The sequence below is a fragment of the Agelaius phoeniceus genome, unplaced genomic scaffold (genome assembly GCF_051311805.1).
Source record: "Agelaius phoeniceus isolate bAgePho1 unplaced genomic scaffold, bAgePho1.hap1 Scaffold_261, whole genome shotgun sequence".
Classification (NCBI taxonomy): domain Eukaryota; kingdom Metazoa; phylum Chordata; class Aves; order Passeriformes; family Icteridae; genus Agelaius; species Agelaius phoeniceus.
In genome coordinates this window covers 3,114-29,189 of record NW_027509916.1, presented here as the reverse complement: position 1 = coordinate 29,189, position 26,076 = coordinate 3,114, and the positions used below count along the sequence as shown (strand labels likewise).

At 44.8% G+C, this 26,076-nt stretch overlaps 1 protein-coding gene across 1 annotated transcript; it reads left to right on the top strand.

The window, feature by feature from the left end:
- LOC143693078 (multiple epidermal growth factor-like domains protein 8) lies at positions 1 to 25,818 on the top strand (the record flags this gene model as incomplete). The annotated part of the gene is made up of 10 exons (XM_077173138.1): positions 1 to 143; positions 3,803 to 3,986; positions 8,982 to 9,142; positions 12,475 to 12,588; positions 17,118 to 17,263; positions 21,103 to 21,150; positions 23,169 to 23,448; positions 24,226 to 24,389; positions 25,312 to 25,415; positions 25,641 to 25,818. Coding segments are annotated over exons 3-10 (1,047 nt in total), but the record flags the coding sequence as incomplete, so codon positions are not given.
- Between the last annotated feature and the right edge of the window lie 258 nt (positions 25,819 to 26,076).

The window sequence follows — 26,076 nt, the reverse complement described above, 5'->3', positions numbered from 1 at the left end:
CAACGACCTCTGGGCCTTCGATGCCCGGCCCGGGGGGGGCTGGCGGCTGCTGCAGCCCCCCAAAAACGACCCCCGGGGCCCCCCCGGCCTGGCCGGCCACGCCGCCACCATCGTGGACAGCGAGTGGCTCTATGTGTTTGGGGGTGAGTTTGGGGAAAAATCGGGGATTTTGGGGGTTTTGGGGGCGATTTTGTGGGAAATTTGGGTCTTTGGGGGGTTTTAGGGGGTTTTAAGGGATTTTGGGTGAGTTTGGGGGGTTTATGGGGTTTGGAGCCCCCCCGGCCTGGCCGGCCCCGCCGCCGCCATCTTGGACCACGAGTGGCTCTGCGTGTTCGGGGGTGAGAATTTGGGGAAAAATCGGGGATTTTGTAGAATTTAGGGAGGATTTTGTGGGAAATTCGGGGGGTTTGGAGGGGATTTGGGGAATTTTGGGTTTTTAGGGGTGATTTTGGGGTGGGTTTGGAGTCCCCCCGGCCTGGCTGGCCCCGCCGCCGCCATCTTGGACTACGAGTGGCTCTACATGTTCGGGGGTGAGAATTTGGGGAAAAATCGGGGATTTTGTGGAACTTAGGGAGGATTTTGTGGGAAATTCAGGGGGTTTGGGGGGGATTTGGTGGATTTTGGGGGGTTTTAAGGGATTTTGGGGTGAGTTTGGGGGGGTTTATGGGGGTTTGGAGCCCCCCCGGCCTGGCCGGCCCCGCCGCCGCCATCTTGGACCACGAGTGGCTCTGAGTGTTCGGGGCTGAGAGTTTGGGGAAATTCCGGGGATTTTGGGGCGTTTTGGGGGCAATTTTGTGGGAAATTCGGGGGGTTTGGGGGGGATTTGGGGATTTTAGGGGTGATTTTGGGGTGGATTTTGGGGTTTTTGGGGGTGATTTTGGGGTGGGTTTGGAGCCCCCCCGGCCTGGCCGGCCACGCCGCCACCATCGTGGACCATGAGTGGCTCTATGTGTTTGGGGGTGAGTTTGGGGAAAAATCGGGGATTTTTGGGGGGTTTTGGGGGCGATTTTGTGGGAAATTCGGGGGGTTTGGGGGGGATTTGGGGAGTTTTGGGGTGGATTTTGGGTGAGTTTGGGGGTGATTTTGGGGTGGGTTTGGAGTCCCCCCGGCCTGGCCGGCCCCGCCGCCACCATCGTGGACAGCGAGTGGCTCTGCGTGTTCGTGGGTGAGAATTTAGGGAAAAATCGGGGATTTTGGGGCGTTTTGGGGCGATTCTGTGGGAAATTCGGGGGGTTTGGGGGGATTTGGGGGGTTTTGGGGGGATTTAGGGATTTTGGGGTGGGTTTGGAGCCCCCGCGGCCTGGCCGGCCCCGCCGCCGCCATCTTGGACCACGAGTGGCTCTGCGTGTTCGGGGGTGAGAGTTTGGGGAAAAATCGGGGATTTTGGGAGGTTTTGGGGGCGATTTTGTGGGAAATTCGGGGGGTTGGGGGGGATTTGGGGGATTTTAGGGGGTTTTGGGGTGGATTTTGGGGTTTTTGGGGGTGATTTTGGGGTGGGTTTGGAGCGCCCCCGGCCTGGCCGGCCCCGCCGCCGCTCATCTTGGACCACGAGTGGCTCTGCGTGTTCGGGGGTGAGAGTTTGAGGCAAATTCCGGGATTTTGAGGATTTTTGGGGGGGATTTTGTGGGAAATTCGGGGGGTTTGTGGGGGATTTGGGGGATTTTGGGGGGTTTTAAGGGATTTTGGGGTGAGTTTGGGGGGATTTATGGGGGTTTGGAGCCCCCCCCCGGCCTGGCCGGCCCCTGCCGCCGCCATCTTGGACCACGTGTTCGGGGGTGAGAGTTTGGGGAAAAATCGGGGATTTTGGGGCGTTTTGGGGGCGATTTTGTGGGAAATTCGGGGAGTTTGGGGGGATTTGGGGATTTAGGGGGTTTGAGGGTGGATTTTGGGTTTTGGGGGTGATTTTGGGGTGGGTTTGGACCCCCCCCCCCGGCCTGGCCGGCCCCCGCCGCCGCCATCTTGGACCACGTGTTCGGGGGTGAGAGTTTGGGGAAAATTCCGGGGATTTTGGGGCATTTTGGGGAGAATTTTGTGGGAAATTCGGGGGGTTGGGGGGATTTGGGGGATTTTGGGGAGTTTTGGGGTGGATTTTGGGGTTTTTAGGGGTGATTTTGGGGTGGGTTTGGAGCCCCCCGGCCTGGCCGGCCCCGCCGCCGCCATCTTGGACCACGAGTGGCTCTGCGTGTTCGGGGGTGAGAGTTTGGGGATTTGGGGCATTTTGGGGGGATTTTGTGGGATTTAGGGAGGATTTTTGGGGAAATTCGGGGGTTTTGGGGTGATTTGGGGGATTTGGGGGTTTTGGGGTGGATTTTGGGGTTTTTGGGGGTGATTTTGGGGTGGGTTTGGAGGCCCCCCGGCCTGGCCGGCCCCGCCGCCGCCATCTTGGACCACGTGTTCGGGGGTGAGTTTGGGGAAAAATCGGGGATTTTGGGCGTTTTGGGGGGGATTTTGTGGGAAATTCGGGGGGTTTGGGGGGGGTTGGGGGATTTTGGGGGGTTTTAAGAGGGTTTTGGGGTGATTTTGGGTGGGTTTGGAGCCCCCCCGGCCTGGCCGGCCCCGCCTCCGCCATCTTGGACCACGAGTGGCTGTGTGTTCGGGGGTGAAAATTTAGGGAAAAATCGGGATTTTGTAGAATTTAGGGAGGATTTTGTGGGAAATTCGGGGGGTTTGGAGGGGATTTGGGGAATTTTGGGGTTTTTAGGGGTGATTTTGGGTGGGTTTGGAGCCCCCCGGCCTGGCCGGCCCTGCTGCCGCCATCTTGGACCACGAGTGGCTCTGGGTGTTCGGGGGTGAGAATTTGGGGGCAAATTCCGGGGTTTTGGGGGGATTTTGTGGGATTTAGGGAGGTTTTTGTGGGAAATTCGGGGGGTTTGGGGGGATTTGGGGGATTTTGGGGGGTTTTAAGGGGGTTTTGGGGGAGTTTATGGGGGTTTGGAGCCCCCCCGGCCTGGCCGGCCCCGCCGCCGCCATCTTGGACCACGAGTGGCCCTGCGTGTTCGGGGGTGAGAGTTTGGGCAAATTCCGGGATTTTGGGAGTGTTTGGGGGCGATTTTGTGGGATTTAGGGATGATTTTGTGGGAAATTCGGGGGTTTGGGGGGATTTTGGGGATTTTAGGGGTGATTTTGGGGTGGATTTTGGGTTTTTGGGGGTGATTTTGGGGTGGGTTTGGAGCCCCCCGGCCTGGCCGGCCACGCCGCCACCATCGTGGACAGCGAGTGGCTCTACGTGTTCGGGGGTGAGAATTTAGGGAAAAATCGGGGATTTTGGGGCGTTTTGGGGGCGATTTTGTGGGAAATTCGGGGGGTTTGGGGGGGGATTTGGGGGGTTTTGGGGGGATTTAAGGGATTTTGGGGTGGGTTGGAGCCCCCCCGGCCTGGCCAGCCCCGCCGCCGCCATCTTGGACCACGAGTGGCTCTGCGTGTTCGGGGGTGAGATTTTGAGGCAAATTCCGGGGATTTTGGGACATTTTGGGGTGTTTGGGGTGGGTTTAAGGGGTTTGGGGGTGATTTTGGGGTCTTTAGGGGGATTTTGAGAGATTTTAGGGGGGATTTTAGGGGGATTTGGGGGATTTTAAGAAGGAGTTTGGGGGATTTTTGGGGTGGATTTTTGGGGTGATCTGTGGTAATTTCAAGCCTGGAAAAATCCCAATTTATTTTTGAGACTTTTGGGCATCTTGGGCCGATTTCGATGCCGATTTTCAGGCCAATTTTAGGCAATTATTCCTCAATCCCAACCTCTAAAAATCCCAATTTTTTTTGTGTTTATCCCCCCCAAATTTCCCCCTTTTCTCCCCATTTCCAGGCCGCACTCCCGGGGACGTTTTCTCCTCGGGCCTTTTCCGTTTCCACCTGCCCGGGGGGGGTCCCTGGGAGCCCGTGGGGGCCTGGGGGGGGAAACCCCCCCGAGCTGCCGGGCACTCCCTGGTGTTCCACCCCCCCTCCCGCGGCCTCCTGGTCTACGGCGGGCACCGCCCCTCCACCGCCAGGTACTGGTTTGAACTGGTTTGTACTGGGAGGGGACTGGGAGACACTGGTTTGTACTGGGAGACACTGGGAGAGAGGTTTGGGGGGGGTTGATGAAGTTTTGGGGGGGTTTTATGGGATTTTGGGGGCACTCCCTGGTGTTCCACCCCCCCTCCCGCAGCCTCCTGGTCTACGGCGGGCACCGCCCCTCCACCGCCAGGTACTGGGTTAGACTGGGATGAACTGGTTTGTACTGGGAGACACTGGTTTGTACTGGGAGACACTGGTTTGTACTGGGAAGGGGACTGGGTGCCACTGGGATGCACTGGGAGAGAGATTTGGGGAAGGTTTAGGGCAGTTTTGGGGAGGTTTTGGGGTGTTTTAGGTGATTTAGGGGGGATTTTAGGGTCTGGAAGGGGATTGGGATGGATTGGGAGGGACTGGTTTATACTGGTTTATACTGGTTTATACTGGTTTGTACTCGGAGAGAGATTTGGGGAAGGTTTAGGGCAGTTTTGGGGGGGTTTTTATGGGATTTTTGGGGGCACTCCCTGGTGTTCCACCCCCCCTCCCGCAGCCTCCTGGTCTACGGCGGGCACCGCCCCTCCACCGCCAGGTACTGGTTTGGACTGGTTTGTACTGGTTTGTACTGGAGGGGACTGGGAGCCACTGGGAGGGACTGGGAGACACTGGTTTGTACTGGGAGGGGACTGGGAGCCACTGGGATGCACTGGGAGAGAGATTTGGGGAAGGTTTAGGGCAGTTTTGGGAGGTTTTGGGGGTGTTTTAGGTGATTTAGGGGGGATTTTAGGGGTCTAGAAGGGGATTGGGATGGACTGGAATGGACTGGTTTGTACTGGTTTATACTGGGATGTACTGGGAGACACTGGGAGAGAGGTTTGGGGGGGTTTTAGGGCAGTTTTGGGGAGGTTTTTGGGGGGTTTAGGGGCACTCCCTGGTGTTCCACCCCCCTCCCCGCAGCCTCCTGGTCTACGGCGGGCACCGCCCCTCCACCGCCAGGTACTGGTTTGGACTGGTTTGTACTGGTTTGTACTGGGAGGGGACTGGGAGACACTGGGAGAGAGGTTTGGGGAAGGTTTAGGCAGTTTTGGGGGGGTTTGAGTGGATTTTGGGGGCACTCCCTGGTGTTCCACCCCCCCTCCCGCAGCCTCCTGGTCTATGGCGGGCACCGCCCCTCCACCGCCAGGTACTGGTTTGGACTGGTTTGTACTGGGAGACACTGGTTTGTACTGGGAGGGGACTGGGACAGACTGGGAGGGACTGGGAGGGGACTGGGACAGACTGGGAGCCACTGGGAGAGAGATTTGGGGAAGGTTTAGGGCAGTTTTGGGGAGGTTTTGGGGGTGTTTTAGGTGATTTAGGGGGGATTTTAGGGTCTAGAAGGGGATTGGGATGGACTGGGAGGGACTGGCTTATACTGGTTTATACTGGTTTGTACTGGTTTGTACTGGGAGAGAGATTTGGGGAAGGTTTAGGGCAGTTTTGGGGGGTTTTAGGTGATTTAGGGAGATTTTAGGGTCTGTGAGGGGATTGGAATGGACTGGGATGGACTGGTTTATACTGGTTTATACTGGTTTTATACTGGTTTATACTGTGAGGGACTGGGAGCAAGATTGGGAAGGTTTAGGGCAGTTTTGATGAAGTTTTGGGGGGGTTTGAGTGGATTTTGGGGGCACTCCTGGTGTTCCACCCCCCCTCCCGCAGCCTCCTGGTCTACGGCGGGCACCGCCCCTCCACCGCCAGGTACTGGTTTGAACTGGTTTGTACTGGTTTGTACTGGGAGGGGACTGGGAACCACTGGGAGGGACTGGGAGAGAGATTTGGGGGGGTTTTATGGGATTTTGGGGGCACTCCCTGGTGTTCCACCCCCCCTCCCGCAGCCTCCTGGTCTACGGCGGGCACCGCCCCTCCACCGCCAGGTACTGGTTTGAACTGGTTTGTACTGGTTTGTACTGGGAGACACTGGTTTTGACTGGGAGACACTGGTTTGTACTGGGAGGGGACTGGGATATACTGGGAGGGACTGGGACCGAGTTTTGGGGAGGTTTTGGGGTGTTTTAGGTGATTTAGGGAGGATTTTAGGGGTCTAGAAGGGGATTGGAATGGACTGGGATGGACTGGTTTGTACTGGGAGGGACTGGTTTATACTGGGAGGGGACTGGGAGCAAGATTGGGGAAGGTTTAGGGCAGTTTTGGGGGCGTTTTATGGTATTTTAGTGGAGTTTTAGGTGATTTTAGGGGGATTTTAGGGGTCTAGAAGGGGATTGGGATGGACTGGGATGGACTGGTTTGTACTGGGAGGACTGGTTTATACTGGAGATACTGGGAGACACTGGTTTGTACTGGGAGGGGACTGGGAGACCACTGGTTTGTACTGGGAGGGGACTGGGAGACACTGGTTTGTACTGGGAGAGAGATTTGGGAAGGTTTAGGGCAGTTTTGGGGGAGTTTTAGGTGATTTAGGGGGGATTTTAGGGGATTTTAAGGGACTGGGAGGAGACTGGTTTATACTGGTTTATACTGGTTTGGACTGGGAGATAATTTGGGGGGTTTTAGGGGAAATTTTGGGAATTTTTGGGTTTATTTTGGTCTCAATTTGGGGTCATTTTTAGGAATTTTGGGGTTTTATTTTCTGAGCTTTCTGTGGGATTTTTTTAGGTTTTATTTTAGGTTTTCCTCACATTTTAATGGGATTTTCCCCATTTTTTCCCCATTTTTTTCATTTTTCCTCCATTTTTTTCCCAATTTTCTCAATTTTTCCCAATTTTTTCCATTTTTTTTTCCCAGAAACTCCAACTTTTCCCCTTTCCCAGCCTTTTTGGGTGGGAATTTCCTGATTTTGGTGCATTTTTCCCCACAGCTTCAGTGTCAGGGTGAATTCCGCCGACCTTTTCCAGGCTCTTTTTAGGAGAAATTTTGGGCATTTTTTGGTTTATTTGGGCTGAATTTGGGGTCAATTTGGGCACAATTTTGGGGTCATTTTCAGGAATTTTGGGGTTTTATTTTCTGAGCTTTCTGTGGGATTTTTTTAGGTTTATTTAGGGTTTTCTCACATTTAGTGGGATTTTTTCTCCATTTTTCTCATTTTTTTCCTATTTTTCTCATTTCTTCACCGTTTTTTTCCATTTTTTTTCCAGAAACTCTCACTTTCCCCTTCCCAGCCTTTTTGGGTGGGAATTTGCTGATTTTGGGTGGGCATTTGTGCCCACTGGTGTTCAGTGTTCAGTGGGTCAGGGTGAACTCCAGGGACCTTTCCTGGGCTCTTTTTTAGGGGAAATTTTTTGGCATTTTTGGGTTTATTTTGGGCTCAATTTGGGCTCAATTTTGGGGTCATTTTCAGGAATTTTGGGGTTTTATTTTCTGAGCTTTCTGTGTGGGATTTTTTTAGGTTTTATTTTAGGGTTTTTCTCACCTTTTAATGGGATTTTTTTTCCATATTTTCCTCATTTTTTCTCATTTTCCTCCGTTTTTTCCCAATTTTTTCCATTTTTTTTTGCCAGAAACTCCAACTTTTCCCCTTTCCCAGCCTTTTTGGGTGGGAATTTGCTGATTTTGGTGCATTTTTCCCCACAGGTTCAGTGTCAGGAGGGAATTCCTCTGACCTTTTCCAGGCTCTTTTTAGGAGAAATTTTTGGGAATTTTGGTTTATTTTGGGCTCAATTTGGGGTCAATTTGGGGTCATTTTTAGGAATTTTGGGGTTTTATTTTGTGAGCTTTCTTTGGGATTTTTAAGGTTTTATTTTAGGGTTTTTTCTCACCTTTTAATGGGATTTTCCCCATTTTTCCCCCATTTTTTTTTCATTTTTCTCCATTTTTTCCCAATTTTTTTCATTTTTTCCCAATTTTCTCCATTTTTTCCCAATTTTTTCCATTTTTTTTCCCAGAAACTCCAACTTTTCCCCTTTCCCAGCCTTTTTGGGTAGGAATTTGCTGATTTTGGTGCATTTTTCCCCACAGCTTCAGTGTCAGGGTGAACTCCTGGGACCTTTTCTGGGCTCTTTTTTAGGGGAAATTTTGGGGGATTTTTGGGTTTATTTTGGCTCAATTTGGGCTCAAATTTGGGGTCATTTTCAGGAATTTTGGGGTTTTATTTTCTGAGCTTTCTGTGGGATTTTTTTTAGGTTTTATTTTAGGTTTTTCTGCTCTTTTTAATGGCATTTTTCCCCATTTTTCTCATTTTTTTTCGTATTTTTCTCATTTCTTCACCGTTTTTTTCCATTTTTTTTCCCAGAAACTCCAACTTTTCCCCTTTCCCAGCCTTTTTGGGTGGGAATTTGCTGATTTTGGTGCATTTTTCCCACAGCTTCAGTGTCAGGGTGAACTCCTGGACCTTTCCTGGCTCTTTTTTAGGGGAAATTTTTGGGTTTATTTTGGGCTCAATTTGGGCTCAATTTGGGGTCATTTTCAGGAATTTTGGGGTTTTATTTTGTGAGCTTTCTTTGGGAATTTTTTTAGGTTTTATTTTAGGTTTTTCTCACATTTTAATGGGATTTTTCCCCATTTTTTCCCCATTTTTTCTCATTTTTTCTCCAATTTTTTAATTTTTTCTTCATTTTTTTCCCAATTTTTTCCATTTTTTTTCCCAGAAACTCCAACTTTTCCCCTTTCCCAGCCTTTTTGGGTAGGAATTTCCTGATTTTGGTGCATTTTTCCCCACAGGTTCAGTGTCAGGGTGAACTCCAGGGACCTTTTCCGGGCTCTTTTTTAGGGGAAATTTTTGGGCATTTTTGGGTTTATTTTGGGCTCAAATTTGGGGTCATTTTTAGGAATTTTGGGGTTTTATTTTCTGAGCTTTCTGTGGGATTTTTTTCAGGTTTTATTTTAGGGTTTTTCTCACCTTTAATGGGATTTTATTCCCATTTTTCTCATTTTTTTCGTATCTTTCTCATTTTTTCACCGTTTTTTTTCCATTTTTTTTTCCCAGAAACTCCAACTTTTCCCCTTTCCCAGCCTTTTTGGGTAGGAATTTGCTGATTTTGGTGCATTTTTCCCCACAGGTTCAGTGTCAGGGTGAATTCCTCCGACCTTTTCCACCTGGAGCGGCGCCATTGGAGCTCCCTGAGGGCTCGGGGGGAATTTGGGGGGGGGTCCCAATGGGGACCCCGAGAAAGAGCCTTCCACAGCGCCTCCCTCATCGGGGACTACATGGTGGTGTTTGGTGAGAGCCCAAAATTCCCGGAATTCCCAAAAAAATCCCCAAAAAAACGGGAAAAATCCAAAAATCCCCGTCAAAATCGCATTAAAATGGGGAAAACGTCACAAAAATCCGAAAAAGTCCCATTAAAATCCCAAATTTTGGGGATTTTTGAGAGTGGCACCATCACTGGGAGATGAAAGATCCTGAAATTCCCAGAATTCCCACAAAAATTCCCGAAAAAAACGGGAAAAATCCAAAAATCCCATCAAAATCGCATTAAAATGGGGGAAAACGCCAAAAAAATCCCATCAAAAATCCCAAAATTTTGGGGTCTTTTTAAGGTGTCACCATCACTGGGAGATCCCAGATCCTGAAATTCCCAAAAATCCCAAAAATCCCCAAAAATTCCTGAAAAAATGGGAAAAATCCAAAAATTCCCATCAAAATCGCATTAAAATGGGGAAAACGCCACCACAATCTGAAAAAGTCCCATTAAAATCCTAAATTTGGGGGTTTTTGAAGGTGTCACCATCATTGGGAGATCCCAGATCCCAAAATTCCCAAAATTCCACAAAAATTCCGAAAAAACGGGAAAAATCCAAAAATCCCCGTCAAAATCACATTAAAATGGGGAAAACGCCACCAAAATTTGAAAAAATCCAAATTTTGGGGATTTTTGAAGGTGTCACCATAATTAGGAGATCAAAGATGTCAAAATTCCCAAAATTCCCACAAAAATTCCCGAAAAAATGGGAAAAATCCAAAAATTCCCATCAAAATCGCATTAAAATGGGGAAAATCCCATTAAAATCCCATAAAATCCGATCAAAATCCAAATTTTGGGGCTTTGGGGCCTCCCTCATCGGGGACTACATGGTGGTGTTCGGTGAGAGCCCAAAATTCCGGAATTCCCACCAAAATTCCCGAAAAAACGGGAAAAATCCAAAAATCCCCGTCGAAATCGCATTAAAATGGGGGAAAACGCCATTGAAATCCCAAATTTTGGGGGATTTTGGGGATTTTTAATGGTGTCACCATCATTGGGAGATCCCAGATCCCGAAAATCCTGAAATTCCCAAAAAAATTCCCGAAAAAATGAGAAAAATCCAAAAATCCCCGTCAAAATCGCATTAAAATGGGGAAAATCCCATTAAAATCCCATCAAAATCCCAAATTTTTGGGGATTTTTTGGATTTTTGAAGGTGTCACCATCATTACAAGATCCCAGATCCAGAATTCCCAAAATTCCCAAAAAAATCCCCAAAAAAAATGGGAAAAATCCAAAAATCCCCATCAAAATCGCATTAAAATGGTGAAAATCCCATCAAAATCCAAAAAAATCCCAAATTTTTGGGATTTCTGAGGGTGGCACCATCACTGGGAGATGAAAGATCCCGAAAATCCCAAAAATCCCGAAAATCCCCAAAAAATTCCCAAAAAAATGGGAAAAATCCAAAAATCCCCATCAAAATCCCATTAAAATGGGGAAAACCCCATTAAAATCCCAAATTTTGGGTGATTTTTTGGATTTTTGAAGGTGTCAGCATAATTGGGAGATGAAAGAGCCCAAAATTCCCGAAATTCCCCAAAAAATTCGCAAAAAATGGGAAAAATCCAAAAAAAATCCCATAAAAATCCTATAAAAATTGGGGTAAAAAACCCCAAAAAATTCAAATTTTTCCCCAAATTTCGCCCAATTTTCACGGGGTTTTTTTGGGATTTCTCTCCCTAATCCACCAAAATCCCAAAATTTGGAATAAACCCCAAAATTCCCCAAATTCTGGGGAAAGAAACCCCTAAAATTGGCATTAAAAAACTCGAAAAAATTCAATTTTTTCCCCAAAAAATTCAAATTTTCGCCCAAATTTCATCCAATTTTCACAGGGTTTTTTTTTTGGGATTTTTTCCCTAATCCACCAAAATCCCAAAAATTGGAATAAACCCCAAAATTTGGGATAAAAACCCCCAAAATTTTAATTAAAATCTCGAAAAAATTCAAATTTTTCCCCAAAAAATTCCATTTTTCGCCCAAATTTCACCCGATTTTCACGGGGTTTTTTTTGGGATTTCTCTCCCAACCCCCCCAAAAATGTGGAAAATGGTGAAAAAGGCCCCAAATTCCCCAAATTTCTGGGAAAAAACCCCCAAAATTTGCATTAAAAAACCTGAAAAAATTCAATTTTTTTCCCAAAAAATTCAAATTTTCACCCAAATTTCATCCAATTTTCACAGGGTTTTTTTTTGGGATTTTTTCCCTAATCCACCAAAATCCCAAAAATTGGAATAAACCCCAAAAATTGGGAAAAAAAACCCCAAAATTTTAATTAAAATCTCGAAAAAATTCAAATTTTTCCCCAAAAATTCCATTTTTTCCCCAAATTTCGCCCGATTTTCACGGGGTTTTTTTTGGGATTTCTCTCCTTATCCCCCCAAAATCCCAAAATTTGGGATAAACCCCAAAAATTGGGAAAAAACCCCTAAAATTTGCATTAAAAAACCTGAAAAAATTCAGATTTTTGTCGCAAAAATTCAAATTTTCGCCCCAAATTTCACCCAATTTTCACGGGGTTTTTTTTTGGGATTTCTCTCCCTAATCCACCAAAATCCCAAAATTTGGAATAAAAACCCAAAATTCCCCAAATTCTGGGAAAAAAATCCCAAAAATTTGCATTAAAAAACCCCCAAAAATTCAATTTTTCCCCAAAAATTCCATTTTTTCCCCAAATTTCGCCCGATTTTCACGGGGTTTTTTTTGGGATTTCTCTCCCAACCCCCCCAAAAATGTGGAAAATGGTGAAAAAGGCCCAAAATTCCCCAAATTTCCGGGAAAAAAAAACCCCAAAATTTGCATTAAAAAACCCCAAAAAATTCAATTTTTTTCCCAAAAAATTCAAATTTTCGCCCAAATTTCACCCGATTTTCACGGGGTTTTTTTTTTGGGATTTTTTTCCCTAATCCACCAAAATCCCAAAATTTAGGATAAACCCCAAAAATCGGGAAAAAAAACCCCAAAATTTTAATTAAAAATCTCGAAAAAATTCAAATTTTTTCCCAAAAATTCCATTTTTCCCCAAATTTCGCCCGATTTTCACAGGGTTTTTTTTGGGATTTCTCTCCCAACCCCCCAAAAATGTGGAAAATGGTGAAAAAGGCCCCAAATTCCCCAAAATTTGCATTAAAAACCCCCAAAATTTGCATTAAAAAAACCAAAAAAATTCAATTTTTTCCCCAAAAATTCCATTTTTTCCCCAAATTTCACCCAATTTTCACGGGGTTTTTTTTGGGATTTCTCTCCCAACCCCCCCAAAAATGTGGAAAATGGTGAAAAAGGCCCAAAATTGCCCAAATTTTAGGAGGAAACGTCCACACTCACTACCATGAGGAGAAGTGCTACGAGGAGGGGCTGCACTTTTATCACCTGCGCTGCCACCGCTGGAGCCAAGGGCACCCCCTGGACACCCAGAATGGTGAAAATTGGGGCAAAAATGGGGGAAAATGGGCAAAAATTGGGCAAAAATTGGGGGAAAAAAATTGGGTAAAAATTGGGTGAAATTTGGGTGGAAAATGGGCAAAAATGGGTGAAAAATGGGAAAAAATTGGGGGGAAATTGGGGAAAAATTGGGTGAAATTTGGGGGGAAATTGGGAAAAAATGGGGGGGAAATTGGGAAAAAATTGGGAGAAAAATGGGGGAGAATTGGGGGGAAAATTGGGGGAAAAATGGGTGGAAAATGGGAAAAAATTGGGGGAAATTTGGGTGGGAAATGGGGGAAATTGGGGGGAAAATTGGGGGGAAAATTGGGGGAAATTTGGGTGGAAAATGGGGCAAAAAAGGGGGAAATTGGGAAAAAATTGGGGCAAGAAAAATGGGGGAGATTGGGGGGAAAATTGGGGGGAAAATGGGTAAAAATTGGGCGAAATTTGGGTGGAAAATGGGGGAAAAAAGGGGGAAAACGGGAAAAAATGGGGGGGGAAATGGGTGAAAAATGGGAAAAAATTGGGGGGAAATTGGGGGGAAATTGGGTGAAAAATGGCAAAAATTGGGGAAAATTGGGTGGAAAAAATTGGGTGAAATTTGGGTGGAAAATGGGGCAAAAATGGGGGGAAACGGGCAAAAATTGGGGCAAGAAAAATGGGGGAGATTGGGGGAAAAATGGGGGGAAAAATGGGGGGAAAATGGGGGAAAATTGGGTGAAATTTGGGTGGGAAATGGGGGAAATTGGGGGAGAATTGGATAAAAAATTGGGGGGAATTTGGGTGGGAAATGGGGAAAAAATGGGGGAAAACGGGCAAAAATTTGGGGCAAGAAAAATGGGGGAAATTGGGGAAAAATTGGGGGGAAAATGGGGGAAAAATGGGCAAAAATTGGGGGGAAAAATGGGGAAAATTGGGCAAAAATGGGGGAAAATGGAAAAAATTGGGGCAAGAAAAATGGGGGAGATTGGGGAGAAAATTGGGGGAAAATGGGAAAAATTGGGGGGAAATTGGGGGAAAATTGGGTGGAAAATGGGCCAAAATTGGGGGAAAGTTGGGTGAGAATTGGGTGAAATTTGGGTGGAAAATGGGCAAAAATGGGGGGGAAAATTGGGTGAAAAATGGGAAAAAATTGGGGGAAAAATGGGAAAAAATTGGGGGAAATTGGGGAAAATTGGGTGAAAAATGGGAAAAAATTGGGGAAAATGGGGGAAATTGGGCAAAAATTGGGGGGAATTTGGTGGAAAATTGGGGGGAAAATGGGAAAAAATTGGGGGAAATTTGGGTGGGAAATGGGGGAAATTGGGGGAAAATTGGGTGAAATTTGGGTGGAAAATGGGGAAAAATTGGGGAAAATTGGGAAAAAATTGGGGCAAGAAAAATGGGGGAGAATTGGATAAAAATTGGGGGAAATTTGGGTGGAAAATGGGCAAAAATGGGGGGAAATCAGGAAAAAATTGGGGGGAAAATGGGGAAGATAGGGGGGAAAATTGGGGGAAAATTGGGGGAAAAATGGGGGAAAAAGGGGGTGGAAAATGGCAAAATGGGGGGAAATTGGGCAAAAACTGGGGGAAATGGGGAAAAATGGGGAGGGAAAATGGGGGAAAATTGGGGGAAAGGGGTGAGAATTGGGGGGAAATTGGGGGAAAATTGGGGGAAAATTGGGTGAAAATGGGAAAAAATTGGGGGAAATTGGGGAAAAAATGGGGGAAATTGGGGGAAAATTGGGTGGAATTGGGCAAAAATTGGGGCAAGAAAAATGGGGGAGATTGGGGGGAAAATTGGGTGAAAAGTGGGAAAATTGGGGGAAAAAATTGGGTAAAAAATGGGTGAAATTTGGGTGGAAATGGGCAAAAATGGGGGAAATTGGGAAAAATGGGGGAAAATTGGAATGGGGAATTTGGGGGGAATTTGGGTGGAAAATGCGAAAAAATTGGAGGGAAATTGGGAAAAAATGGGGGAAAATGGGAGGGGAAAAAGGGGGGATTTTGGGGCAAAATTTGATTTTTTGGAGGGGAATTTGGGGCTTTTTGGGAGTGGATTTTGGGGCAATTTTGGGGCAGTTTTGGGGCCAATTTTGGGTGAATTTTTGAGGTTTTGGGTGGCGATTTTGGGGTTTTTGGGTGATGATTTTGGGGTTTTTGGGTGATGATTTTGGGGCTTTTTGGGGGGGGATTTTGGGGTTTTTGGGTGACGATTTTGGGCTTCTTGGGGGGATTTTGGGGCTTTTTGGGGGCCATTTTGGGGCCAATTTTGGGTGAATTTTTGAAGTTTTGGGTGACAATTTTGGGGTTTTTGGGTGGCGATTTTGGGGTTGGGATTTTGAGCAAAAATTGGTTTAAAAATGGGGGAAGAAATGGGGATTTTGGTGCAAAATTTGATTTTTTGGAGGGGATTTTGGGGCTTTTGTTGGGCAGTTTTAGGGTTGGGATTTTTGGGGTCTTGGGTTGGATTTTGGGGCAATTTTGGGGGATTTTGAGCAAAAATTGGTTAAAAAATGGGGGAAAAATTGGGATTTTGGGGCAAAATTTGATTTTTTGGAGGAGATTTTGGGGCTTTATGGGACAATTTTGGGGTTGGGATTTTTTGGGTCTTGGGTTGGATTTTGGTGCAAATTTTGAGTTTTTGGAGGGGATTTTGGGGCTTTTTGGGGTTGGGATTTTGGGGCAATTTTGGGGCAATTTTTGAGGTTTTGGGTGGCGATTTTGGGGTTTTTGGGGACGATTTTGGTGTTGGGATTTTGAGCAAAAATTGGTTAAAAAATGGGGATTTTGGGGCAAAATTTGATTTTTTGGAGGGGATTTTGGGGCTTTTTGGGGCAATTTTGGGGTTGGGATTTTGGGCTCCTGGGTTGGATTATGGGGCAATTTTGGGGGATTTTTGAGGTTTTGGGTGACGATTTTGGGGTTTTTGGGGGAGATTTTGGGGCAGTTTTGGGGCCAATTTTGGGTGAATTTTTGAGGTTTTGGGTGGCGATTTTGGGCTTTTTTGGGGCTTTTTATTTCTTTTATTTTTTTTTTTATTTTTAACATTCTTTTCCCCCCAAACTGACCCAAAATCCCCAATTTCAGAGCCTGGGGCCCCGGGGGGGGGCGTTACTCCCACGTTTCGGGGGTCCTGGCCGGGAATGGGGGAATTTGGGGCTTTTTGGGGCAATTTTGGGGTTGGGATTTTGAGCAAAAATTGGTTAAAAAATGGGGGAAAAAATGGGGATTTTGGGGCAAAATTCGATTTTTTGGAGGGGATTTTGGGGCTTTTTGGGGGGGATTTTGTGGCTTTTTGGGGGCGGAATTTTGGGGCCAATTTTGGGGTAATTTTTGAAGTTTTGGGTGGCGATTTTGGGGTTTTTGGGTGGCGATTTTGGGGTTTTTGGGGGGGGATTTTGGGGCTTTTTGGGGGAGATTCTGGGGCAGTTTGGGGCCATTGGGAATTTTGGGTGAATTTTTGAGGTTTTGGGTGGCGATTTTGAGGTTTTTGGGGTTTTTGGGTGACGATTTTGGGGTTTTTGGGGGGGATTTTGGGGCTTTTTGGGGGCCATTTTGGGCCAATTTTGGGGTGAATTTTTGAGGTTTTGGGTGGCGATTTTGGGGTTTTTGGGGTGACGATTCTGGGGCTTTTTGGGGGCCATTTTGGGGCTTTTTGGGGGAGATTTTGGGGCAGTTTTGGGGCCAATTTTGGGTGAATTTTGAGGTTTTGGGTGGCGATTTTGGGCTTTTGGGTGGCGATTTTGGGGCTTTTTAGGGGGGATTTTGTGGCTTTTTGGGGGAGATTTTGGGGCAGTTTTGGGGCAATTTTTGGGTGAATTTTTGAGGTTTTGGGTGGCGATTTTGGGGTTTTTGGGGACGATTTTGGTGTTGGGATTTTGAGCAAAAATTGGTTTAAAAATGGGGGAAAAAATGGGGATTTTGGTGCAAAATTTGATTTTTTGGAGGGGATTTTGGGGCTTTTTGGGGCAATTTTAGGGTTGGGATTTTTGGGGTCTTGGGTTGGATTTTGGGGCAATTTTGGGGGATTTTGAGCAAAAATTGGTTAAAAAATGGGGATTTTGGGCAAAATTCGATTTTTTGGAGGGGATTTTGGGGCTTTTTGGGGCAGTTTTAGGGTTGGGATTTTTGGGGTCTTGGGTTGGATTTTGGGGCAATTTTGGGGCAATTTTTGAGGTTTTGGGTGACAATTTTGGGGTTTTTGGGGGCGATTTTGGTGTTGGGATTTTGAGCAAAAATTGGTTAAAAAATGGGGATTTTGGGGCAAAATTTGATTTTTTGGAGGGGAATTTTGGGGCAGTTTTGGGGCCAATTTTGGGTGAATTTTGAAGTTTTGGGTGACGATTTTGGGGTTTTTGGGTGACGATTTTGGGGCAGTTTTGGGGCCAATTTTGGGTGAATTTTTGAGGTTTTGGGTGGCGATTTTGGGGTTTTTGGGTGGCGATTTTGGGGCTTTTTGGGGAATTTTTTTTTTTTTTTTAATTTTTTTTATTTTTAAGATTCTTTTCCCCCCAAACTGACCCAAAATCCCCAATTTCAGAGCCTGGAGCCCCCGGGGGGGGGCGTTACTCCCACGTTTCGGGGGTCCTGGCCGGGCGGGTGCTGTTGGTGGCCGGGGGATTCTCGGGGACCCCTCGGGGCGACCTCAGAGCCTACAAAGTTCCTTCCTACATCCTCCAGCAGAGCGTGAGTGAGCCCAAAACCGCCCCAATTCAACCCAAAAATCCCCCAGAAATGGCCTGGAAATGGCCAGAATTTCCTGGGAAAAATCCCCAAAATTTCCTGGGAAAAATCCCCAAATTTCCTGGTAAAAATCCCTGAAATTTCCTTGAAAAAAGCCCCAAATTCTGCCCCAAAAAATGAAAATTTAACTCTAAAAGTACCAAAATTCCTGCCCAAATTCAGCCCAAAAATCCCCAAAATTTCCTTGTAAAAATCCCAAATTTCATTGTAAAAATCCCCAAATTCTACGCCCAAAAACTGAAAATTCAACCCTAAAAGTACCAAAATTCTTCCCCAAAATCCTTCCCCAAAATCTCCCAAATTCAGCCCAAATATGGGCCTGGAAATGGCCAGAATTTCCTGGTAAAAATCCCAAATTTGTAGCTAAAAAACCTCAAAATTTTACCCTAAAAATGTCAAAATTCCTGCCCAAAACCGCCCCAATTCAACCCAAAAATCCCCAGATATGGGCCTGGAAATGGCCAGAATTTCCTGGGAAAAATCCCAAAATTTCCTTGGAAAAATCCCCAAAATTTCATTGTAAAAATCCCCAAATTATACCCCAAAAAAAATGAGAATTAAGTCCTAAAAGTAACAAAATTCTTCCCAAATTCAGTCCAAAAATCCCCAAATTTCCTGGTAAAAATCCCCCAAATATGGGCCTGGAAATGGCCAGAATTTCCTGGGAAAAATCCCCAAAATTTCCTGGTAAAAATCCCCGAAATTTCTGGTAAAAATCCCTGAAATTTCCTGGTAAAAATCCCCAAATTTAATTGTAAAAATCTGCAAAATTTCATTGGAAAAATCCCCAAATTATACCCAAAAAAATGAGAATTAAGCCCTAAAAGTACCAAAATTCTTCCCCAAATTCAGCCCAAAAATCCCCAAAAATGGTCCTGGAAATGGCCAGAATTTCCTGGGAAAAATCCCCAAAATTTCCTGGTAAAAATCCCCAAATTTCATTGGAAAAATCCGTAAAATTTCATTGTAAAAATCGCCAAATTATGCCCCAAAAATTGAAAATTTAACTCTAAAAGTACCAAAATTCCTGCCCAAATTCAGCCCAAAAATCCCCAAAATTTCATTGTAAAAATCCCCAAATTTCATTGTAAAAATCCCCAAATTCTACGCCCAAAAACTGAAAATTCAACCCTAAAAGTACCAAAATTCTTCCCCAAAATCCTTCCCAAAATCTCCCAAATTCAGCCCAAAAATCCCCCAAAAATTTCCTGGAAATGGCCAGAATTTCCTGGTAAAAATCCCCAAATTTCCTGGTAAAAATCCCCAAATTTCATTGTAAAAATCCCTGAAATTTCCTTGTAAAAATCACCAAAATTTCATTGAAAAAATCCCCAAATTCTGCCCCCAAAAAATGAAAATTCTTTCCAAATTCAGCCTAAAAATCCCCAAAAATGGGCCTGGAAATGGCCAGAATTTCCTGGTAAAAATCCCCAAAATTTCCTGGTAAAAATCCCCAAATTCTACGCCCAAAAACTGAAAATTCAACCCTAAAAGTACCAAAATTCTTCCCCAAAATCCTTCCCCAAAATCTCCCAAATTCAGCCCAAATATGGGCCTGGAAATGGCCAGAATTTCCTGGTAAAAATCCCAAATTTGTAGCTAAAAAACCTCAAAATTTTACCCTAAAAATGTCAAAATTCCTGCCCAAAACCGCCCCAATTCAACCCAAAAATCCCCCAAAAATGGGCCTGGAAATGGCCAGAATTTCCTGGGAAAAATCCCCAAATTTCCTGGGAAAAATCTGCAAAATTTCATTGGAAAAATCCCCAAATTATACCCCAAAACAATGAGAATTATGCCCTAAAAGTAACAAAATTTTTCCCCAAATTCAGCCCAAAAATCCCCCAAATATGGGCCTGGAAGTGACCAGAATTTCCTGGTAAAAATCCCCAAAATTTCCTTGTAAAAATCCCTGAAATTTCCTGGTAAAAATCAGCAAAATTTCCTTGTAAAAATCTCCAAATTTCCTTGTAAAAATCACCAAATTATACCCAAAAAATGAAAATTCTTTCCCAAATTTAGCCCAAAAATCCCCAAAAATGGGCCTGGAAATGGCCAGAATTTCCTGGTAAAAATCCCCAAAATTTCCTTGCAAAAATCCCCAAATTCTACCCCCAAAAATACCAAAATTCTTCCCCAAAATCCTTCTCCAAAATCTCCCAAATTCAGCCCAAAAATCCCCCAAAAATGGGCCTGGAAATGGCCAGAATTTCCTGGGAAAAATCCCCAAATTTCCTGGGAAAAATCCCCAAATTTCATTGGAAAAATCCCCAAAATTTCCTGGTAAAAATCCCCAAATTATGCCCCCAAAAAATGAAAATTTAACTCTAAAAGTACCAAAATTCCTGCCCAAATTCAGTCCAAAAATCCTGAAAATTTCCTTGTAAAAATCCCAAATTTTACCCCCAAAAATTGAAAATTCAACCCTAAAAGTACCAAAATTCCTGCCCAAAATCCTTCCCAAAATCTCCCAAATTCAGCCCAAATATGGGCCTGGAAATGGCCAGAATTTCCTGGTAAAAATCCCAAATTTGTAGCTAAAAAACCTGAAAATTTTAAACTTAAAAATGTCAAAATTCCTGCCCAAAATCTCCCAAAATTCAGCCAAAAATCCCCCAAAAATGGGCCTGGAAATGGCCAGAATTTCCTGGGAAAAATCCCCAAATTTCCTGGTAAAAATCCCCAAAATTTCATTGTAAAAATCCCCAAATTTCATTGGAAAAATCCCTGAAATTTCCTTGAAAAAAGCCCCAAATTCTGCCCCAAAAAATGAAAATTTAACTCTAAAAGTACCAAAATTCCTGCCCAAATTCAGCCCAAAAATCCCCAAAATTTCCTGGTAAAAATCCCCAAATTATACCCAAAAAAAAAAGAGAATTAAGCCCTAAAAGTAACAAAATTCTTCCCCAAATTCAGCCCAAAAATCCCCAAAAATGGTCCTGGAAATGGCCAGAATTTCCTGGTAAAAATCCCCGAATTTCCTGGGAAAAATCCCCAAATTCTGCCCCCAAATTGAAAATTGAACCTAAAAGTACCAAAATTCCTGCCCAAAATCTCCCAAATTCAGCCCAAAAAAATCCTAAATTATAGTCCTGGAAATGGCCAGAATTTCCTGGTAAAAATCCCCAAAATTTCCTGGTAAAAATCCCGAATTTCCTGGTAAAAATCCCCAAAATTTCATTGTAAAAGTCCCCAAATTATGCCCCCAAAAATTGAAAATTTAACTCTAAAAGTATCAGAATTCCTTCCCCAAATTCAGTCCAAAAATCCCCAAATTTCCTTGTAAAAATCCCCAAATTCTACCCCAAAAATTGAAAATTTTACCCTAAAAGTACCAAAATTCTTCCCCAAAATCCTTCCCCAAAATCTCCCAAATTCAGCCCAAAAATCCCCAAATATGGGCCTGGAAATTGCCAGAATTTCCTTGTAAAAATCCCAAAATTTCCCCTCAAAAAAGGCAAAATTTCAGTTAAAAAAATGAAAATTTTACCCTAAAACCACCAAAATTCCTCCCTAAACCCCCCCAAATTTAACCCCAAAAAATTCCCAAAAAAACCCAAAATATTCCTCCAAAAATTTCTGATTTTCATCCCAAAAAAATCCCCAAATCTTTCCCCAAAAACTCCAAAATTTTCCAAAAAAATTCCAAATATTCCCCAAAAAAATCCTCAAAAATCCCCAAAATTTTCCCCCTCCAAAATTCCCTTTAAAAACCCCAAAATCCCTGAATAAAACCCCAAAATTCCACCCAAAAATTCCCAAATTTTTTTGGGATTTTTCAGGAGGAGTCGGATCCGAGCTGTGGAACCCCGGGGACGCCCCCGGAGCGGGTGAGGCCCAAATTGGGGGAAATTCGGGAAAATTTGGGAAAAATTTGGGAAAAATTTGGGGGAAAAAATGGGGGAAAATTGGGGAGAATTTTTGGGGGATTTTGGGTGGATTTGGGTGGAATTTTGATGGAATTTTGGGGGGATTTTGGTGGAATTTTGGGGGAATTTCGATGGAATTTTGGGGAATTTTGGGCAGATTTTGATGGAATTTTTGGGGGGATTTTGGTGGAATTAGATTGAATTTCGATGGAATTTTGGGTGGATTTGGATTTAATTTTGGTGGAATTTCAATGGGAATTTTGATGGAATTTTGAGGGGATTTCAATGGGATTTTTGAGGGAATTTCAAAGGAATTTTGGGGGGATTTTGATGGAATTTCGGAGGAATTTGGGTGGAATTTTGGATGAAATTTTGGTGGGATTTTTGAGGGAATTTTGGTGGAATTTTTGAGGGAATTTCAAAGGAATTTTGGGGGAATTTTGGTAGAATTTTGGGGGGATTTCAATGGAATTTTTGAGGGAATTTCTGGGAGAATTTTGATGGAATTTCAAAGGAATTTTGGGGGATTTTGATGGAATTTTGATGGAAATTTTGGTGGAATTTTGGGGGATTTTGATGGAATTTTTGAGGGAATTTTGGTGGAAATTTTGGTGGAATTTTGGGGGGATTTTGGATGGAATTTCTGGGGGAATTTTGGATGAAATTTTGGTGGAATTTTAGTGGAATTTCAATGGAATTTTTGAGGGAATTTCAAAGGAATTTTGGGGGAATTTTGAGGGGATTTCAATGGAATTTTTGAGGGAATTTCTGGGAGAATTTTGATGGAATTTCAAAGGAATTTCGGGGGGATTTGGATGGAATTTTGGGGAGATTTTGGGCAGATTTGGATGGAATTTTTTGGGGAATTTTGGTGGAATTTCAAAGGATTTTCAATGGAATTTTGGGGGGAATTTTAGTGGAATTTCAATGGAATTTTGAGGGAATTTCTGGGGGGATTTTGGTGGAATTTTGGGGGAATTTCAAAGGAATTTTGAGGGGATTTCAATGGAATTTTTGAGGGAATTTCAAAGGAATTTGGATGGAATTTCTGAGGGAATTTCTGGGGGAATTTTGGATGAAATTTTGGGGGAATTTTGATGGAATTTTTGGGGGATTTTGGTGGAATTTTGGGGGAATTTTGAGGGGATTTCAATGGAATTTTTAAGGAAATTTCAAAGGAATTTTGGGAGGATTTCGGTGAAATTTTTGGGGGAATTTTGGATGGAATTTTGATGGAGTTTTGGGGGATTTTTGTGGAATTTTGGGGGAATTTTGGATGAAATTTTGGTGGAATTTTGGGGGGATTTTGGGTGAAATTTCAAAGGAATTTTGGGGGGATTTCGATGAAATTTTGGTGGGATTTTGATGGAATTTTTGAGGGAATTTTAGTGGAATTTCAATGGAATTTTTGAGGGAATTTCTGGGGGAATTTTGATAGAATTTTGGTGGAATGTCAAAGGAATTTCAATTGAATTTTGAGGGGATTTCGATGGAATTTTTGGGGGGATTTTGGGCGGATTTGGATGGAATTTTTGAGGGAATTTCTGGGAGAGTTTCAATGGAATTTTGGGGGAATTTCTGGAGGAATTTTGCATGGATTTTGCGTGGATTTAGATGGAATTTTGAGGTAATTTTAAGGGAATTTCTGGAGAAACTTTGCATGGATTTTGATGGAATTTTGAGGTAATTTTAAGGGAATTTCAGGCGGAACTTTGCATGGATTTTGATGGAATTTTGACGTAATTTTAAGAGAATTTTGGTGGATTTTTGGTGGGGAATTTCTGGGTAGATTTTCGGTGGATTCCGATGGAATCCCGGGCGGATTCCGATGGAATTCTGAGGGAATTTCAAGTGAATTTCAGGAGAAAACACCATAAAATTTTGGGGCAGTGGTGCTGGAATTTCAGATGAGTTTTGAGGTGAATTTTGGGGTGATTTTTGGTGATTTTTGCTGTAAAATTCCCCAATTTTCCCCTCAGTGCCCGCCCGGGCCCTGCCCGGGCCTCTCGCGCCTCCTCGGGGACTGCGAGTCCTGCTTGGCCTTCGGGGGGGGCGGGGCCTCCGCGCCCGCCTCGCCCCGCCCACCGCGAGGCTCCGCCCCCGACGCTGGGCACGCATCCGACGCTGGCCACGCCCCCGACGCTGGGCACGCATCCGACGCTGGCCACGCCTCTGACGCTGGCCACGCCCCCGACGTTGGCCACGCCCCCCCGCGCTTCGGCTGGTGCGTGCAGAACGACACCTGCGTGCCGCTGGAAGGTGCGAAAAATGGGGGAAAAAATGGGAATTTTGGGAAAAAATGGGGGGAAAATGGGGAAATGGGGATAGAGCGACATCTGTGTGATGCTGGCGGGTGGGGAAATGGGGGAAAAAGCGGGATTTTGGGGAAAAATGGGGAGAAGAAAACGGGATTTTGGGGAAAAATGGGGGGAAAAAAGCGGGATTTTGGGAGAAATGGGGGAAAAAACCGGGATTTTGGGGAAAAAAGGGGGGGGGAAAACCGGGATTTTGGGGAAAAATGGGGGAAAATGGAAATTTGGGGGGAAAAATGGGGTTTGATGGAGGAAAAAGGGGATAAAAAAGGCGGAAAATGGGGGGAAAATGTGGTTTTTGGGCTGGATTTTGGGGTTTTTGGAATGGATTTTGGGGTTTTTGTGGTGGAGTTTTGGGTTTTTGGGGGTAGATTTTGGGGTGGGTTTTGGTGTTTTTAGGGTGGATTTTGGGGGTTTTTGGGGTGGATTTGGGGTTTTTTGGGTGGATTTTGGGGGTTTTTGGCAATGGATTTTGGGGTTTTTGGGGTGGATTTTGGAGTTTTTGGGGTTGGATTTTGGGGTTTTTGGTGTTTTTGGAATGGATTTTGGGGTTTTTGGGGTGGATCTGGGGGTTTTTGGGGGTGGATTTTGGGATTTTTGGTGGTTTTGGGGTGGACTTGGGGGTTTTTGGGGTGGATTTTGGGGTTTTTGGGGTGGATTTGGGGGTTTTTGGGGTGGATTTTGGGGTTTTTGGGGGCGCTGAAGCCGATTTTGGCCTCCCCAGAGCGCTCCCGCTGCCGGGTGGGGCAGATCTCAGGCACCCACGGCTGGTGGGGCCCCAGGGCCGATTTCCTGACCGAGCTTGGGCAGTGCCGGAGCCACGGGGTCCCACCTGGGCTGCACCTTCTGACCTTCCAGCACCCCAAAAATGAGTCCCAGCCTGACAAGGTGAGCCCCAAAAATCCCCAAAATCACCCCCCCAAAAAAATCCCCAAAATTCTGGGTAAAATACCAAAAAAACGGAGCAAAAATGGCCCAAAAATCCCTTTAAAAGGACAGAAAAAGGCCCAAAAATCACACAAATCACCTCAAAAAATCAAGAAAATTCCCTTCTAAAAAATCAACAAAATATATCCCCAAAATATCCCCAAAATTTTGGTGAAAATGGGGAAAAAAAGTCCAGTTAAAATGGTCCAAAATACACAAAAAGTGACCCAAAATTGAGTCCCAGCCCGATAAGGTGAGCCCCAAAAATACCCAAAATCAATCCCCCAAAAAAATCCCCAAAATTCTGGGTAAAATAGCAAAAAAAAGGAGCAAAAATGGCCCAAAAATCCCTTTAAATGGACAGAAAACGGCCCAAAAAATCCCACAAATCAACCCAAAAAATCAACAAAATTCCTTTCTAAAAAATCAACAAAATATATCCCCAAAATATCCCCAAAATTTTGGTGAAAATGGGGAAAAAAGTCCAGTTAAAATGGTCCAAAATACACAAAAAATGACCCAAAATTGAGTCCCAGCCTGACAAGGTGAGCCCCAAAAATACACAAAATCACCCCCAAAAAAATCCCCCCAGATGTCCCCAAAATACCCCTCAAAAATCCTTTAAAAAAAATCCCCCAAAATCTCAAAAAAGTCCCAAAAAGTCCCACAAAAATCCACAAAAAATTCCCCCAAAAAATCCCCTAAAAATTCCAAAAAAAATCCCAACAATTCCTCAAACAATCCTCAAAAAATCCTCCTCAAAAATCCCTTTAAAAACTCCCCAAAACCCCAAACAAATCCCCCAAATCACCTCAAAACCCCTCAAAAACCCACAGAACTTGCAAAAAATCCCCAAAATTCTGGAACTTTCTGCTCCCTTCAGGTGTCTCTGATCCGGAGTGCGACGATCACTCTGACCCCCCCGGGGGACGCGGCCGTGGTGCTGCAGTTCCGGGGGTTCCTGCACCCCCAAACCAATAGAAATCAGCCCAAAATTCCCCCCAAAAAAATCCCCAAAAATCTCCCAAAAATTCACAGACAATCCCTAAAAAATCCACAAAAAATTCCCCCAAAAAATCCTCTAAAAATTCCAAAAAAAATGCCTCAAAACCCCTCAAAATCCCACAAAACTTGCAAAAAATCCCCAAAATTCTGGAATTTTTGAGACTGTTCCGGAACTTTCTGCTCCCTTCAGGTGTCTCTGATCCGGAGTGCGACGATCACTCTGACCCCCCCGGGGGACGCGGCCGTGGTGCTGCAGTTCCGGGGGTTCCTGCACCCCCTGCTGGGCCCCCCTGGCCCCTCCGGGCCCGGCCCCAACGTCTGGGCCCGGATCCAGCGGCTCTCGGTGGTGGCCAAGCTGGGCAGGACCCCGAATTCCACAGATTTGGTAGGAAAAATGGGAATTTTGGGGAGTTTTTCTTTTTTTGGGGGCGATTTTGGGCGGTTTCGGGCTGGTTTTGTGGCATTCTGTGGTCTCAAAATGGCGGCTCGGGGAGATTCGGGACGTGTGGGAGAGGAACATTTGGGAATTTTGAGGGAATTTTTAGGGAATTTTTTTTAATTATTGGGGATTTTTGATTAAATTATTAGGATTTTTTGGGGATTTGGGGAGATTTTTTGGGGATTTTGGGGGATTTTCTGAGGG